This window comes from Clarias gariepinus, chromosome 22, assembly GCF_024256425.1.
Source record: "Clarias gariepinus isolate MV-2021 ecotype Netherlands chromosome 22, CGAR_prim_01v2, whole genome shotgun sequence".
Lineage (NCBI taxonomy): Eukaryota > Metazoa > Chordata > Actinopteri > Siluriformes > Clariidae > Clarias > Clarias gariepinus.
The window spans coordinates 1227040-1244218 of NC_071121.1; the positions used below are offsets into that span (position 1 = coordinate 1227040).

Below are 17179 nucleotides of genomic sequence, written 5' to 3' on the forward strand. Positions count from 1 at the left end.
CTTCTTTATTTACAGCCATAATGTGTAATTCTGCTTTATAAATTAACTATAACTACAGTATATGGTATATTTAAACACTGTAAATTTAAATTGGGTTCTTTTCCCAGATTTAAAATTTTTATTGATTGGAATACTCTGAGTGATGAAGGTCGATGTGTAAAAGCAGCTTTAGTGGAACGTGTGTCCTTTAAATCACTCCCCATTTGGCTTTAGAACTTCAGTGTGGAATGAAGCGCTGGAGAAACCCCAAAGCCAAACGTGTTTCACCACCTGAGTGAGATTTATAGAGGCAGGATTACGGAAGGAGAGAGCTGGAGAGTAGAAGTGTGGAAAAAAGAGGGAGGAAGTCTGGGGCTGATTGCAAGGCCTTCGAGGTATGGAGTGGAAATCTAGGGACGAGTAATCGAGTGTGATTAAACATGCCATTTTAAACTAATAAATAATTAATGACTACAAATGGTCCAAGAACCTTTCTACACCATCTTTAATAAAAATACCAAAAAATAACCTAGCTTGCTAACTAAGCGCTAATCAGCTAGCTCACATGCTGTAGGCGGTTAGCATGTGAACCGTATCAGATCACAGTGGAGTAATGTGCTCGTTCTGATACGTTAGTGTTGCTATGGTAACAGGTCACTCACAGGTATGTGTACAGTCATGATAAACAGATTAAACTTTGTTAAAGTGTTGAGGATCACTGTAAGGAGAAATGCACGTATTTAATGTGTCTCCTAGTGAAAGGAGTCTCCAGTCCCAGCGCTTTGTCACTCAGAGATTCAAATAGACTTTAAAGTAGAATTTTTCTTTTAAAAACATTTTTTAAATCAAAGAGTTCTTTTGTGGTGCTGGTATAAGTGGTACCATTTATGTCCGAATGTGGTTTGGGGCACATAATAATCTGTGCCCCAAACCACATTATTGGGGGACAATAATCCCGGAAGAGAAACAGTTGGAGTCACGCATTTTCAGCTCCTGTGATGCAGATATTTTATCTTTCCAACATCTTACCTCTTCAAACCTCCATACTGCCCCCTGCTGGTAATTTTTTTAGATTATAATTTCTTCATATTCTGCGCAATACTGTAAAGAATGAAAATGGAAAAAGAAGGATGTTCAGATATCTTTTTTATCTCCGTCTATCTATAGAGTAAGATCAAACTGTAGCATATTTATTAAAAATAAAATAGAAAAAAATCTTTTTTTTCAAACAGGGATTGAAAAGGAGTTTGTTCTTCAGCAGGTTTTGCTGCGGGTCATTGATATTTAACTGCTAAAGAAAGGGGGAGCGAGAGAGAGAGAGAGAGAGAGAGAGAGAGATCCTGATTCTCTCGTGTTGGCTTACACTGAGGGAGGGTTATGCAAATCCGGCAGCCGGCCCCTATTGGGGGAGTACTACTGCTGGAAGTCCCAGCTCACACACACACTCTTATGCACACACAATCTTACACACTCACACACAGCTGACGGAGACATAAAGAGAAAGAACGGCTGCTGAACCCATCATAACACTCCCATCCTGTCTCCTGTACGTACCTGCTGTTCCTTTCCTCCTCAGCAGATCTCTTCTCTTTTCTTCTTTCACTAAAGGACTCTCAGAGGTTCTCAGATGCAGAAAGGATGTTCCTAGAGCAGCAGAGATTTCTCCAGGAGCTGTACTCCTCCTGTGTCTGAGCGAGTGTGTGCTTCACTGGAGGATTTAATCAGTAATTCCTTATGACTACAGCACGGCCGATTCTTGTGCCGCAGAACCACAGAACCTCCATCCTTCACTCAGTTCTCATCTGAAATATGAAGGCTGCACTTTGCTGCCTCGCTCTGCTGCCTCTTTTACTGGAACTCAATTTGGTGGACTCCAAGGGGACCTTCTATGGAAACCCATACAGATTTAATCTGTACAAGGCTGGAGCCGGACCACATTTTAACCCGGGCAAACCCATGACTCGCCACAAGTAAGTACCGCAACTCTACAGGGGGTTCTAAAAAGAAAGTAGTTCAGTGGAAATCTTTTTTTTCCATGTGTGCACATTTCTTTATTTTGGTTCAAGTGTAAATCTCTAGTGATGTTTATTAGGTTCATTAGGTTCATTAATGTTCATTAGTGTTGTCCTAAAACAATCTAAAGCTAAAAGGGTTCCTCAGGGGTTCTTTTAATATTTTGTTTCAATTCTGCTCATAACTATCTCTGACATCAAAGCACACTTATATACTGTAAGCAGTAGTGATCACAGAACCTCTAAGGAATTCCAAAGGTGAAACTTTAGATGAGTGCAAAAGTTAATTTTTTTCGCTAAGTTTAAAACACGTAACCATCAAAGAACACCTGAAGAACGATTTTCTCTTAGAACTTAAAACACATAACAAACCAATTAACCATCCAAAGAAACCTAGAGGAATCATTTTTGGAGAACTGTTAACCATCCAAACAAAACAAAAACTCACAACTTTTAATGAACCCTCATTTCCCATATAAACAGGAGAAGATTTAAATATCTTTCTCTTGTCCAAAAAAATCCATAAATGATCCATTTAAAGCAGTACAACCAAATATACCATAGAACTAACCACTGAGGAACCACTTTTTGTAGATTTACTTTAAGAGAGTAGAACATTTATGGAAATAGTTAAACCTACTAAAGAACCTTGTGGAGTTGCTTAACTGTTCATTATGTTTCTTCTAAGACTGGACAACCTTAAGTAACCAACTTTGGATGGTTAAATGTTAAAACATTTAACCATCCAAAGCTCCTTCACCGTCCACCGTTTTCCAAGTAATGTATGAAAGAACCACTGAACATCATTACACTATCCAAAAACAATTAAACCCACACACCTGGCCTTAGATTTAGAAACTTAACAACATAACTCTCTTTTTTACAACGTTTTTTTTCTCTGTCTTTTTTCTCCTTTATTTGCTTGTCACACCTGCTGGTTCTCCATCATCCACATCATCCATGAGTTCCCCATTTTTGATTAATTTCAGACAGGCTTTTAACATCACCTTCAGGCTGTTTGTCTCTGCTCTTTTGTGTGGTTTGTTGGTGGATCTTTATTATTTTAGAAAGTTCTCCAGTTTTCCCTGCTGTTTGGGTTTTCACCACATGGCAGGCCACCCTGTGGGCAGATGTATTCGCACTCCACCAATCTGTAATGTCCTTTATCTTTTTTATTTGTTTTATTCACATCAGTTAGCCATCCAAAAAACCCTTAAAGAAAATCCTACTGTATGATACAAGAATGTGTTTAATAATTTCTTGCAATATAAAAGAGTTGGGTAGACTTTTGTTAAACTGGATCAGGGCTTGTGCCAAATGCCTAAATGTAAATGTAAAAGAACCCTCATGAACTTCTTTTAAAGGGTAAATATCCAAAGATCCCTTGCGAAACCTCTCTTTATTAAAAGCATAGGAGAGTTAACCTTAAGGAACCTTAAGGAACCATAAAAGAAGAGTAGACCCACTGATGAAACATAGTTTCCTAAGAATAAACATAGAATGTTAATCCATTAAAGACTTAAAATACAAATGTTTTTTAAACAGGTAGCTAACCAAGAAATCCTTAAGGAACCATTTTTTCTAAAAATGTGGGACAGAAATATCCAAATATCCCTTAATAAGCCCTTTGTTTGGAGTGTAGAAGCATCAAATATCCGTAAAAAAAAAAAAAAAAAAAAACATACACATGTGCTACACAGGACTTATGAAGATACACAAGGTTTCCTTGGTGGTTCTTTGGATGGTGTATTCATCTGGAAGCCTCTCTGAAAGGGGAACACTGTTAAGAGGTACTTGATGGAATCTCCTGGTCTTAAAGGAGATCGTGAGATCTGTTTTACTTTCGATGTCTAAATGAGATATTTATGTTCCACTGTTTCTCTCCCTGCTTAAGTGCGCTTTTAGCAGCACTCCCTCTCAGCGTTCTTGCCAAAGCCTCATTATATCAGGTTCTGTTGATATTCTGGACCAGTGGTTTATTACTAAGAAGCGGCGTGCTGCCTGCCAGCCCTTCTTACTGTACAACTTCATCCCACATGTCTCTGATATCAAAGATCGGCTGCCTCGATTTCTGGGACCGAACGAAAGCCAAGCTGTGCTCATGAGTGCGTTGTAGCTTTATTAATAGACTTTTAGTTCAGATGGATCACAGTAAGGAATAACATGGAGGGACACTCTGTGTCTGTATTTGTATTTAATCTAAAATGGATATGCCCTAACATCTAAGGGATCTTTTTTCCTTAAATATGAAATAAGGGATTATTATAAATTGCAGTAGATACCCCAAAGAACCCTCTGGACCTCTTTTAAACGGGAAACTTTTGGGAAAAAGCACCTTGGAAAACCTTTTTTTGCTTGAAGTTGTAGGACAGTTAACTTTGAGGACCCTTAAAAAGTCATAATAGTGTAGATGGTAAAACCAACGATCAACCATTTTTCCTAATAAAAGGCGTCCAATAGTACAATCACTCATTAGGTAATTTCGTAAAAGAACCCATGATTTCCTAGAGTGTCCAACCTTTGTATCTAACACATGATTTCTAAAGAAACCATTTCTCCTAAAATATGAAGAAAAAAAACGCATCCAGAAATAAACCTAAGTCCATCATAGAGCTACTGTATTGACAAAATGCTAGCAAGTCCATCTACTGGTGTGTTCTTACAAAAAGAACCAACATGGAGGACATGCACAGAAACAGGAGCTGTAACTGATCTTCACTGTTCCACCTTTATACTTCCAGTTTTTCAGAAATATGAAAAACTACCCCAACTAGCCCATTTTAAACCACTGTGACACTGACCAGGCATCTACTAAGGATGCATACGTCTGCCAATGCTACTCTTACACAAATCTGTATTTATATTCGTTTAGATCGCATCTGTTCAATCCAAATAATGCATTCCTATTTAGTTAAATGTCTAATCCCAAAAGTGTAGCATGTTTATTGTAAATGCCTAGATGGGAAAACGAAACTTCCACATTTCTTGAATGTTCTCTCTGAGCCACACATCTGGAAGCATAATGCAATAATGATAAACATATAAAGATCTTGCAGCAGCTAAGACCTTAAGTAGATCTCCAGCTGTTAGCGAAGTCTGGACAATGTCCCTCATTATGGACGCTCATCTATGATGATGTCTGTTTAAGGGTAAATGATTTAATATTTAAAAGTTACTCTGTATACAGGGTGCCCCGAAGGCTACAGGCATTTTCTCCTTTCTAGGAGAAGATCAAACAGGACTATTATTATTATTATAAAGGGGTTCCTATAAGAAAGCTAAGATATTGATAAGGTGGCATGCAAGCCCCTCACAGAACATAATTTTCTAATAGTATTGAAAAGTGTTTCGCTAAGTGTTGGTCACGCCCCACTAGTGGATCATGAAGGTACTGCAGGTGGGCAGCAGGACTTTATGTACAAGTCTAAATAAAAATAACATTAAACATAGGAGATTAAATTTCTACATTAATAACTAATACAATTAAAATGCCATGACCTTTAAATTGGATGCTACTCTTTACATCTTTTGTGTGTTGATCAGAATTGTGATTAAAGCTTGTGATTATAGTCTGCAGAAGAATTTTGGATTTTGTTTTACACTGTGACTTTCTTATGTTTAGGGATAGTTGATATATAGAGCACCTAAACAGTCAAAGAACTTTTAAAGAAGTCTTGGTACTCTATTTGAATATGTCTTCACCCAGTTCATTAATAAAGTTTCACCTCCAGGCCTTTAATGTGTTTCATTAATCAGGAAGTGATGAGCGAACAGGCCAAACCTGATCATGCTTTTCAGCTGTTTGTTTAATTGTTTATGAGGCTCATAGAATTAATGCCACACTTGTTAAACCCGTTGAATTAAACCTGAAAGCCTTAAGTTTGCTCATATTTTGAGTATTTCATTTTAAAGTCAACGTGGTGTACAGCAGCCAAAAACTAAATAAAAAAATCCAGTTAGGGGAGGTGTTTCTTCTTATATGATGTCACAATAGGGAAAAAGTAAAATTGGCTTGTTTAAGCCTTGGCCAATATAAAAAAAAATTAAATAAAATTAAATTCTGTTGAAAAATGGAGACCCACTTAAAATGACCTAAAAATTTATTTTGCATAATAGGTGCCCTTTAAGATACCAATTTTATGAGTGTGTGACCGTTAACCACCACTGACGAGCCATTTTTGTTGCCTATAAGAGCAAGAGTAATTTTATCATCAATAAATAGCTAATCCTTGGTAGAACCACTTTAAAGAATTATTTATTTGGTGGTTTGGGCCTGGGTTCTTTGGTTTTGTCTCTCTGGGGAAATTTAAGATGTTTCCAAGAAACATCTGCTTTGAAAGAAACAAACTCCTTGTGAAAGCTTGGACTGTGGTCAGAAACCTAATAATAATTTTGTTTAAAAATAAGTTTTATGAAGCAGATAGAAGCGATTATAGTAAATAGGATCCACTGGAGGAGCGTTAAACTGTACAGAGAACCTTGAGAAAATTTATTGGTAATAATTGCGGAACCATCGTTTCATCTGTGGAATTTGTACAGCTATAACTATTGGTGTGACTAACTATACTAATAAGCCCCTAATACGGAAATAGCTCATGTGATTGTGACTCACTTTTGATATGAAGTTCTTTCTTTGGAACCCACTTAAAAAAAATCCACTCAGGAGACATAAAAAGTCAAAACACGACAGATTACAGAAATTGATTCCAGAGTCAGCGTTCATCAGCCAGCTCCCAGAGGAAGAGCAGTTACTCTCTAACACATGGCCTTAGCGCTAACGAGCCTCTGGTGGCCGTGACAGCTGTGAGAACGACAAGCTAAGTGCTGTAGCCATGGAACGTCATGAGAATCGCCCCTAACGCAATCTGCCCCGGTCTAGACTTCGCCTCTGATTGATTGACATGAAAAAACAGCTTTTATTGTGTTAATCGTGATTTGAAATTGTGCAGACGTTTGCAGCAGACCTATCCGCGCATCTATCATCACTGCTAATTAGCATTATGTGCCTGAAGGGGGGCACGGCGGACAAATTAAGAAAAAGTTGATTAAGAGGCACAAAGGGTTAGTGTGTGTGAGGATGTTGGACGGCCGTACCAGTGCTTCTTGGGCGAGCTAAACCTCTTAGCAGGGTATTATACACTTCCTGCGTGCTGTTAATCAGAACCCGGTGATTAGCATTTCGCTACGCTCAGACACACTACAGTTCTTAGGAAAGTTACTGTAGCATAAAGGCTTGTGTTTTTATTACTAAGCACTTTATCGATCTTTTAAGTCTCCAGTGTTCTTTTTTTATCAGTTACAATAATTTTCTTTAGTTCTGTTTATGCTAGTCGCTGTAGCATGTTACTAGCAATGACGACTGTGTGCTTTATTTATTATTTAGGTTTAGAAGTCTACTGTAGCTATATTTTAAAACTCAAAACTCAAACACAATAAAAAGATTCTCATAACAGGTGTGGTCTGATGTTTCTTCAGTTCCTCGTACTTTAACTTCTACCTGTAATTAGATCCTTTTGACTGTTTGACGTGAATATTACCATCTCGGGAAACGTGTATAGAGACCACACAAAGAACATAGCTTGTATTTAAAACCTGAGCTCAATTTTCTTTAAATAGTCAAGGTGAATACTGTACATCTAGCACAAGTGTGGTGTTCGTATTGAGCAGTAAGCTAAACCTTTTGGCCACTACTGCTTCTTATGTGAAAAACTACAACAACAAAACCTTAAAGAGACCACGCTTACAAGAAACAAGCTACAAACAAATACTATTTTTGTCTTACAATTTTCTGTAGGTAAGATCTCTGAAATCATGTTAACACCCCCCCCTTTTAATTCTAATCTTACGACCTGCTCGTGATCTGATCCCACCGGATGATGAAAGAACAGTCACGCTTATGTCTGATGGGTTAAAAATAGAATAGATTTCTCTCTTTAGGAACAATAACATCTCTCTGTTACTCTGTAAGTCCCATTAGAGGCTTTCAGCTTTTATACCCTTTATATCGTTGATCCCACGCTGACCGGGTTAGCATTTCAAAATTGCAGACCGTTAAAGCCCAGACTCTATTAAAAACAAATCCTGGTTTAGATAACTGACTAAAATTGGCTGGGGTTTAATTTACCGTGTCCTTCATCGCATCACGATCAAGATGTAAACACCAGTGCTACGTGTGATAAGAAATAGAAGAAGAAAAAAAACAGTGGAAAGAATCAACACTAATCTGAGAGAAGTGAAAAGGAGGGAAAGGCATCCCGACTATAAAAAACTGAAAGGAATTCTTCTGCTCTCCCGGGAAATTCAGCGGGGTATTGGTGACCGAAAGCTGATCCTGAAAATATTTACAGTGGGAACAGGTTTTCTCTGAGCTTGAAGTGAAGCCAGGGAAAGGTTAGATGTCCATGAGCGGAGAATGAGGTGAGGTTTTATGTCACTGAAGGTTTCCTTGCACTCTTCTGACAAGGTTTAAGATCTCAAACTTCACTTCATTACACAGAAACCGTGCAAGGTTTCTCCACGACTGAATCCACCTGAGGTTTCCCTGCACTTCTACAGCTGTAAAGCATCACCATCACCATGACCATGACCACCACCTGACACACTCTCCATGTTCTCTGATAAACCAGGGAGATGTTTCAGCTTTGTTTTTTCTTGCTGTGTGGTCGCACTGGGTATAAATGTCAGCACAAAAGTTTATTTGTTATCATAACTTCTCACATAGGGGACAACAATGGCCAGGACCCGAGATCGAGTGAATTATATTCTTTTGGATTTTTTTTTCCCCCTTGGTGGAATCCCAACCCAACAACATCAACCCAATCAGGATTAATCATTGGATTACAGCTGAGTGAGGCACAGTGGCGTAGTGGACCTCCAGGGTCCTGGGTTCAATTCCTGCTTCCCTGTTCTTGGTGGGTTTCCTCCTGGTACTCTGGTTTCCTCCAACATTTCACAGACTTGTAGATTGGTACTGATTAGTGTTTTCAAATTCTCCATAGTGTGAGAGTGTGTGTGCCATACCATGGATTGCTACCCCGTTCAGGATGTGCCCCGCCTTGTGCCCCGAATCCCCTTCGATAGGCAGCAGCCACCCCAGATACCCCCCCCCCCCGCAACCCTGTGTATAAAATATGTTTTAACAAGAATGAGTGAGACGAGAGACAAATACAGAGCCTGTCTGAAGGTCATCCATTTTCTCCAGATGTCCACAGACCCTGTTCATATTCAGCTGTCGCTCTCCTTCACCGGCTTGGCAGATTACACACATTGCTCGCTGAGAAATCTGATGAAACAAAGCCGTTTGGGTCGGTCCGAGTGTCCTTCCTAATACTGTATCAGGAGATCACAAACACATTCCTGATCAGGTCGTGGATGTCGGTGTTGTTGTGTCTGTTTGTGAAATATGTAAGGAATAAACCGCAGTGTGTTGTGTTGGTTTAGTAAAAAAAACAAGCTGTGATTAAGGTTTCAACTTTCAATTTTCCTTTGAACAGAAAGGCTAATCCACTAAGATTTGTGAAGAAAAAAACAAAAGATAGAAGTTGTTTTTTTTCATTTAATTTAGTTTTTCTTCAGGATGCACACCTGCACTGTTTAAACATGAGGAGATTAATGCATGCATTTATACACTACATAAGTACATTAATGTTAATGAAACTAAATAAACAGTCGTTCCCTCACCAGGCTTTTTTTTTTAATCTAAAAGAAAACGAGCACAAACCCGGTTGACTCCTTCCGTACATTTTAAATAGACATTTTTTTCCTAACAATATTTTTGTAATGTTTAGCGGAGGGTTTGCTGGACACGTCCCTGAGAATGAGCCGTCAGTAGAACATGTATTAAAATTAGCACAATGAATATAAATCAGATTCGAGAACTCAGCAGTGATAAATACTCTACATCTAATACACGCTTGTTGTTTGTGTTTATTCAAATCCCACCCACACACTCGAGATGATATACGATCCTGGAGCTGCCTCTTCGATTCAGAAGAAAAGACGCTCTGTTGCAGCGTGGCACGCGTCCACGACCGCTTAGCAAACAACCGCTTCAGGGTTCACCCCAAAATCTTGTCAGGCCAGAGTTAGAGGCAGAACAGCTGTTCTTGGATCCTCCTGATTCTGGCAGGAACACACTCACAGATTGTTTGTCCTTCCTGGTGGCTGGTGGTTGTGCTGCTCCGTGCCCAGCTGGATTTAAAATGATTGTCCTTCTTTGCAAGGACCTGGTCAAAAAAAAACAGTGGAACAAAACCCAGGGTAAAGATTCGGTTTTGAATTCATTTCAGAGTTGCGTTCTCACGTCACGCATCGATCTCACCTGGCTATGGAGATAAGTAATGGAGGTTTACATTAAGGGCAGAATGAAAGGGAGAAACAGCCGTGATTGAGATCTGGCAATGGATCAAAGATATACATTATCTTGTACATTGTATCATTACATTGTACGACTAAACCGTATCTTATTAATGGAAAATGTTTTCCAAGCTGAGTATCTCTACTGTAAATACTGTAAGTGTTTTCCTGTTACAAAAAGCAGGAAGTCCTTCAGATCTATTAAACCACCATTAGAGACCACCAAACAACTCTTCTGTGGATCATTTACTTTTATTTACTTGACCATGGACATGAATAAAAATTTATTGATTTATTGGATGTAAAATCAATATTCAGTATTTCTTCTAATCCACTTTTATACTTTGGCTAAACTTTCACTGAGTCAGCGTTAACGCCATCATCTCTGTAAGGTCATCTCTCCTTACAGCGATATTCTGACCAGATTGGCGTCTCATGCGGAGCTGGATTATTGTTATCTCTCTCTCTCTTTTTTGTTTTACAGGCTAAATAAAAAGATATTTTTATTCAGCCAGATTTACCCTTTATAAAATGAACAGATGATGAAATAACACCGTGTTTCATTTTATTTTATTATATTTTGCTTTGTATATACAAAAAAAAAACACTTTTTTATGAATCATTTTCGTTCAATGTCAATACTGCACATCCTACATAAGATATGATCAGATAAAGATAATAAAGATAAAGATAAGACCTTTATTTGTTCCACAATGGGAAATTTCCATCCTACATTAGGCTTGCATATAAATACTTTCGCACACTTTATATTTCAACGCTTCATATTTAATCAGCAGATTATAATTTTATGTACTTTTTCTGGGGAAATTTGATTTAATGAAATCATCCAGCGCAGTGTTTTCCCAAGGTGTTGGCTGCGGTCCCCTAGTACCCCTATCAGTACGGATTGTGCAGGTGAGCAGTGAGATGCCGTTTTTAACAGAAACGTTTTTTATTTTACATTTAAAAATTCCCATAAAATATTTCAATATATAATTATACAGTATATTATATACTACTGTATATATTTCTGTATTTCTATAAAAAATAAAAAAAACTTAGTAAACTAATAAAACAAAGCCATGAAATTTAAACAATATTTATCATCCATCATATTTTGAAGTTTGGGAATGGCTGATGTAGAAATTTTAAGAATTAAGTTTAATAATCATTATATTTAGTTTGCTGTAATGGTAATTGTAATATACTAGAAAATGTTAGGTAAATTTAACTATATTTAAGATATGTACTTGCTAAAACGTCCCTTTTTTAATCCCTGATTAAATTGTATATTTTTAGTTTTTAGATGATTATCCTGTGAACATATTTACAGTCTTTACCTGAACTTAAGCTTCTTTATAATGAGTTTGGATCCCTGTTTAAGGATGGATTGTGTATAAAATTGGCCGGTTGTGTGGGAAAACCCTGCCTCGACCTGTAACATTTGATTCCACCAAAACTGAGGTGGTGAGTGTGAACCGCTTCAGAGTGAACACTCTCACTATGAAACTCGAACCCTTTTTACTAAATCCAAGCAAAAAAGCAGTTGCATCAGTTTTCCTCTCCGGTCCTGGCAGGACGCCGGTCTTGCATAGAGCAGCTGTGGAGCTGTACAAATCCTCAAAAGGCTCCAATCTGTTATTTCAGCACCATCTGAGCGCTGATTATTGCCTCCTAATCTCCGAAGCCAACTAACATTTAACAGTTGCTATAGCTGCGCCTTGGAGTTTGAACCTGATTAATCTGTTACTGGAAGAGAGGGGAAGACGGAGACATGTGGCAGGACTGGACGGGCTGAAATGGTCACAGATATGATGTGTGACAGATGTGTGGCTTGATGCCTCTTATTTAGCAATAACCATGACATGTACCAGAGTCCCTCAAGATATGTTCCCTTTCTCTTTCAGTCTTACTGAAGGATTTAAAGGAAGTTGTAAAAAATTCCAAGAAAAGAGCTGGTAGAAGTGGCCAAGAAATTAAAATTCCCATCTTCTGATGTTTCTCTCTTTCAGAAACCACTGTGCCTACATTGTGCAGAAGAACATCACCTGTAACGTGCAGGATGGGATGGCCACCTACGTCAAGCCAGAGTACACCACCAAGTGCATCTGGGGACAGAAGTGTCCTGTCGTCATGTAAGAATATCATGATGTACTGCTTTCATGCCACTATTGCATTTTATATTATATCACTATTATATTTTATATTTATATTGCATTGCATATTGTATTATGGTAAATATTAAAAGATTCATCAAAGCAGGTAAAGCTACTTATACTGTAGGACCTTGTGTAGTACTGCCCTCTAGTGGTGGTTAAAAACAACAATAAAAACTTAAAGGTTTAGTTTTGTGATGAATGATCCTTAACATTCAGATAAGATTCACTAATTATAATGAATCCAAGCAGGATAGTTAGTTTCATTCTAATTTAATAACCTGATTAGTTTATCCTGATTGAGAATTCAATCTTCAAACTTTAAATAAATTTAGCACAATTTTGACACTGATAATCCATTATTTCCTTATTTCCAATAATCTACCTATCTATATTTTATATTTTAATATGAATATAGTGTATCTGATAATATCAGTTACACAACTGAACCTTAAGGACGATATTTTTTTTTATCTTTAATTAGCGTAGAATACATTAAAAATACACTTTTAAAAAGTCCCTATATATTAAAGGGTACAAAGATGTAGGACGGTTTAATACCCTGTTTTTTATTTTCTTTACATAATCCTGCAAAGATAAATCTATAGTATTTCTATATAGACATGAGGTCAGTGTCTATGAGGTCAGCAGGTGGTTAATGCTAACACCAATGCTAGGTGTTATTTTAACCCATACTGATGCAGCCACCTGGCTGGTTGGCACGAGATTTAATGAAGGTTAGGGAAAGTTTTTGCCGATTTTATAAATTGCTGTAAATATCTGGTTACAAGAGTCATTGTTTGATGAATCCAGATGTTTTGGAAGTGGATCACAAACCAAGCATGCTAGCCAGTCTATGATATGGAGAATTTTTGGTGCAATCCTGCTGACCACAGCTGACAGAGATGTGGAGAGAGATGATGCTTATGAGGTTTCAAAAGCCTAAATACCTGAAGCCTCAGCTGAGCTGATGTCGATGTATTTTCAAAGGTATCGGACATTCTTCAAACCTACCTACAAGGTTGGCCACAAGACAGTGACGGAGCTGGAATGGCGCTGCTGCCCAGGCTACTCAGGAGAAAACTGCGTAGATGGCCCTACATCTGGCCCAGACTCCGTCATGCCACCATTCAAGGGCTCCTTTCTAGGACCCAGACCTGGGGTGAACGGTTTCCCACGGGGTCACAAAAAGATACCAACCCATGGGTCAGGGCTGGAGCCAGGCAGGCCTCTTTCCCCTGGGGGTTATCATGAAACTGTACCAACTGTAGACGTGCCTTCAGCAGGTACCTACTGTATATACATTACATAAAAACAAGCCACTTCCCAGACAATGGTTCAATTAACGTTTATTCTTAATGCCTTGCCTTCAGGTCCAATAACAGGTGTCTCTGGAGAGCGTCTAGACCGTATGGAGGAGGATCTACGGAGGCTTTCACATGGTTTGGATACTCTGAATGGTTTGATTTCTGGCATGGAGGATCGTCTCCGTGTGTCGCTCCGTGAGCATACTGTCAAGATGGTGAACACCCTGCTAGGTGGAGCCCCACGCCAGCCAGACTCTACAATGGGCTTTGGTGTCATCTCTGAGGGCTTGCCAGACACCGTAGGAGGCAGAGATGGCTTTCCAGCCCTTGGTGAGCTGGTGGGAAGGGTTACAGAGGTCAAGGATGAGTTGAGGACCAAGGGTCACATGCTGGATGAAATCCAAGGCATGGTAATAGGCCACGATGGGCAGCTGAAGAGGCTGATGGAGGTGCCACCTGGGGGTATTCCAAAGTTAGTTGAGAAGCTGCTGGATGAAAGATTGGCTGGTGTCAGGACTCAAATCCTGGATGGATTCGAAAGAAGGCTGAGTGGGCTGGAAACCGACTGCAATGAGAAGATCGGACAGGTGAGTCATAATGTTAGAGGTTGCATTTTAGGTTCTTGAACAGTTTCCTGAATTTGTGAGTTGTCAAGTGATCACCTAGCATGTTGTAGCCTAGTGCAAACATTTCCTGAACTATGGCCTGATGATCTCACTCCCACTGCAGTTTTTAAAACTGTAGCAATGTGTAGGAGTAGAGGATTTCCATCTTCTCTCTGGGCCTTACTTCCTTTGTCCATCTTCAGTAAGCGGTTCCTCCTGGTCAGGGTTACGTTGAAGCCAGAGCCTATGCCGGAACAAACACCAGAACTACACCAACGCTAGATAGTTCTGTATGCCAAGCCATCATGATACAACTGTGAAATGTTATCTAAATGTTATCTGCTTCCTGATCAATCCTTTTTTTGTTTAAATTGAAACATGGTTGTCAGACGACGTGTTCTCAGAGTTGCAATGCCAAGTTGGGTTAGTTTTGGAACAAGGCTGTGTGCTACACACGTCATTTGGTGGTATTTGGGCTGTGAATATCATATTTTAAAAAATTTATACAAATTAAATTAACTTCCTTTTCCAATACTGGTTGGTTGCAGGTATGTTTTAAATTGTGAAGATCAGTATTTTGACGCTGCTATTATAAAACCCAAACTCTGAGTCACCCTTTGTTGCGTCCTGTCCACAGGTTCAGAAGACTTGCCATAAAGAATATCTGAACGGTCAGGAGCAGTTCCAGCAGTCCTTGGATGGCCGTGAGACAGGTCTGAGGAAGGATCTGGGTGATCTTCAGGCTCGGATCCAGGGTCTGACGGTGACCCCAGGCTGCTGTGATCAGATTAACAATCTCTCCCGCCGAACCCTGCTTCTGGAGGAGTCCGTTAAGGGCCTGACAGAGTCTCAGAGGCAACTCCAGACGACACTGAGTGAGCAGACAATCCACTTGGAGACAATGATAGATACTCGCTTGATAGATATCGAAGGCCGCATGAACATCACAGAGCATAGCAAGGCAGAGTTAGATGCCCTGGATGGAGGAATGGGTTCTCTGGATGGATTTAAGACTCATCTGGAGGACAAATTGAAAAGCCTGGAGGAGCGTCTTTTTGTTGCTGTGGAGGAGCTGAGTAACGCCACGTCTCCGGCTCTATTGGAAGGCCAGGTGGTACCAGCATTAGGTACAGAGATTGAGAATGTCCGTAGACGTATGGAGGCTGGTCTGGATGGTGTCCAGAAGCAATTAAGTGATCTTGAGCTTCTTTGCACTTCGGCTTGCTCTCCAGCGTCCAGTCCGGATGCAGCACTCATCCAAACTGAAATTGAAGATTGCAAAGAGATGGAAAAGAAGATCTCAGAGCGTCTGGACACACACACAGATAGGTTGGACCGCCTAAATGGTACGTTGCAGGGACTTCTGTTTCGAATTGCTCAAGAGGAACAAGAAGGCTCAGTACAGGGTGAGATCACCCTCCTCAAGATCAACGTCAACTCCGTAAACCGCACCCTCAAAGGTTTGAGAGATTCCGTTCACCTGTTCAAGCATGAGATGAATCATGTTAACTCGACATGGCAGGAACGACAGCAGCAGTTGTCCACGCAAGTGCACGGCATAGCCGAGCTGGTGGGCCAGCAGGGGGTGCTGCTTGGGGCCGGAGAGCGCAGATTGATACATCTGAAAGGTGAGCTTCAGGGATTGAGGCGGAGGCTGTCAGGGGAACTGCAGGGCTGTCGGGGCACCGCTCTGGACGCCCATCGTGAGGTCATGGGAGTGGAGAGCCGTGTAGCCCACGTCGAAGGCCAGTGTAGCAGTCTGGGAGAGCTTGCTGATCAGCTGGAGAGGATTCGTGCAGAACTCGAGAGCCATTCGGACAGCTACTTGGCACAGGTCAATGGCACCCTGGCTAGCCACACCCAGCAGCTGGTACAGCTCCAAAATGGACTCCAGGAGTGCGTGAACAAGACGGTCCAGTAGCCACCACCTGGTTACACGGGCGATTCAAGATCTGATTGTACAAATTGAGATATTTCTTTTTCTGGTTTTATCAATGGGGCATTGTTTTCCTACTTCTTGCGTCTGGAATTTACTCTTTATTTTTTATCTTTATATGTTATATTTTATGATTCTAACCAGTGTGTTAACTTATATAAAGAAAAGAATTTGCCTATGGTGTTTTATTTAGCCCAGCAATTCCCCCACCCCTAAACCCCTAATTTGCACAGTTTTCCCAGCTGTAGCACGTACAGTAGAATTCAACTCATCTGCTAATCACTAGCTTTATAAGCTGAAGATGAACAAAATCTCTGAACTTTGGAATTTTGGGATCTTTAAATAAGGAAAATGTCTGATTTATAAGCTGCTCTGCTCTTTTATCATCTCGTTCCCTACATTCATGTCTATTTTAAAATAAATGTGCGTCAACATTATGGTGCTAAACTTAAAGTGTGAAAGTATTTGTATGTGAAATATATGTTTTCTTATTACGTATACGTTTTTTTCTATGAGATTATAATTTTTTATGATTAAAAGTTTGTGTTGAGAATAAAATGAGACCTGGGTGTGGTTGCAGCATGGCTTGGCTACTCACATATAAAAAGTGGACTGTCCTTCCAATATTAACCACTAGAGGGCAGCAATAACGCTAATAAAGAAATACACCTCAGGACTCTTAAGTTTATCTTTTTTTTTTTTTTGTCTTCTATTAAAGACACAAGATAGAATTATTTAAAAATGCACAATGATTATACACATTTTTTCAGCAGCATTATGGCTCTCAAAATCTTGAGATATGTTAAGGTCTTTAACCTATAAGCTACTG

The 17179-nt window shown here is 39.5% G+C and overlaps 1 protein-coding gene across 1 annotated transcript; it reads left to right on the plus strand.

Moving 5' to 3' along the window:
* Window positions 1–1425: 1425 nt before the first annotated feature.
* On the plus strand, window positions 1426–17179 carry LOC128510019 (EMILIN-3). The gene is made up of 5 exons (XM_053481955.1): window positions 1426–1949; window positions 12359–12481; window positions 13493–13788; window positions 13876–14396; window positions 15052–17179. The coding sequence occupies exons 1-5, from the start codon at window positions 1789–1791 to the stop codon at window positions 16333–16335; spliced, it is 2385 nt and encodes a 794-aa protein (XP_053337930.1). The 5' UTR covers window positions 1426–1788; the 3' UTR covers window positions 16336–17179.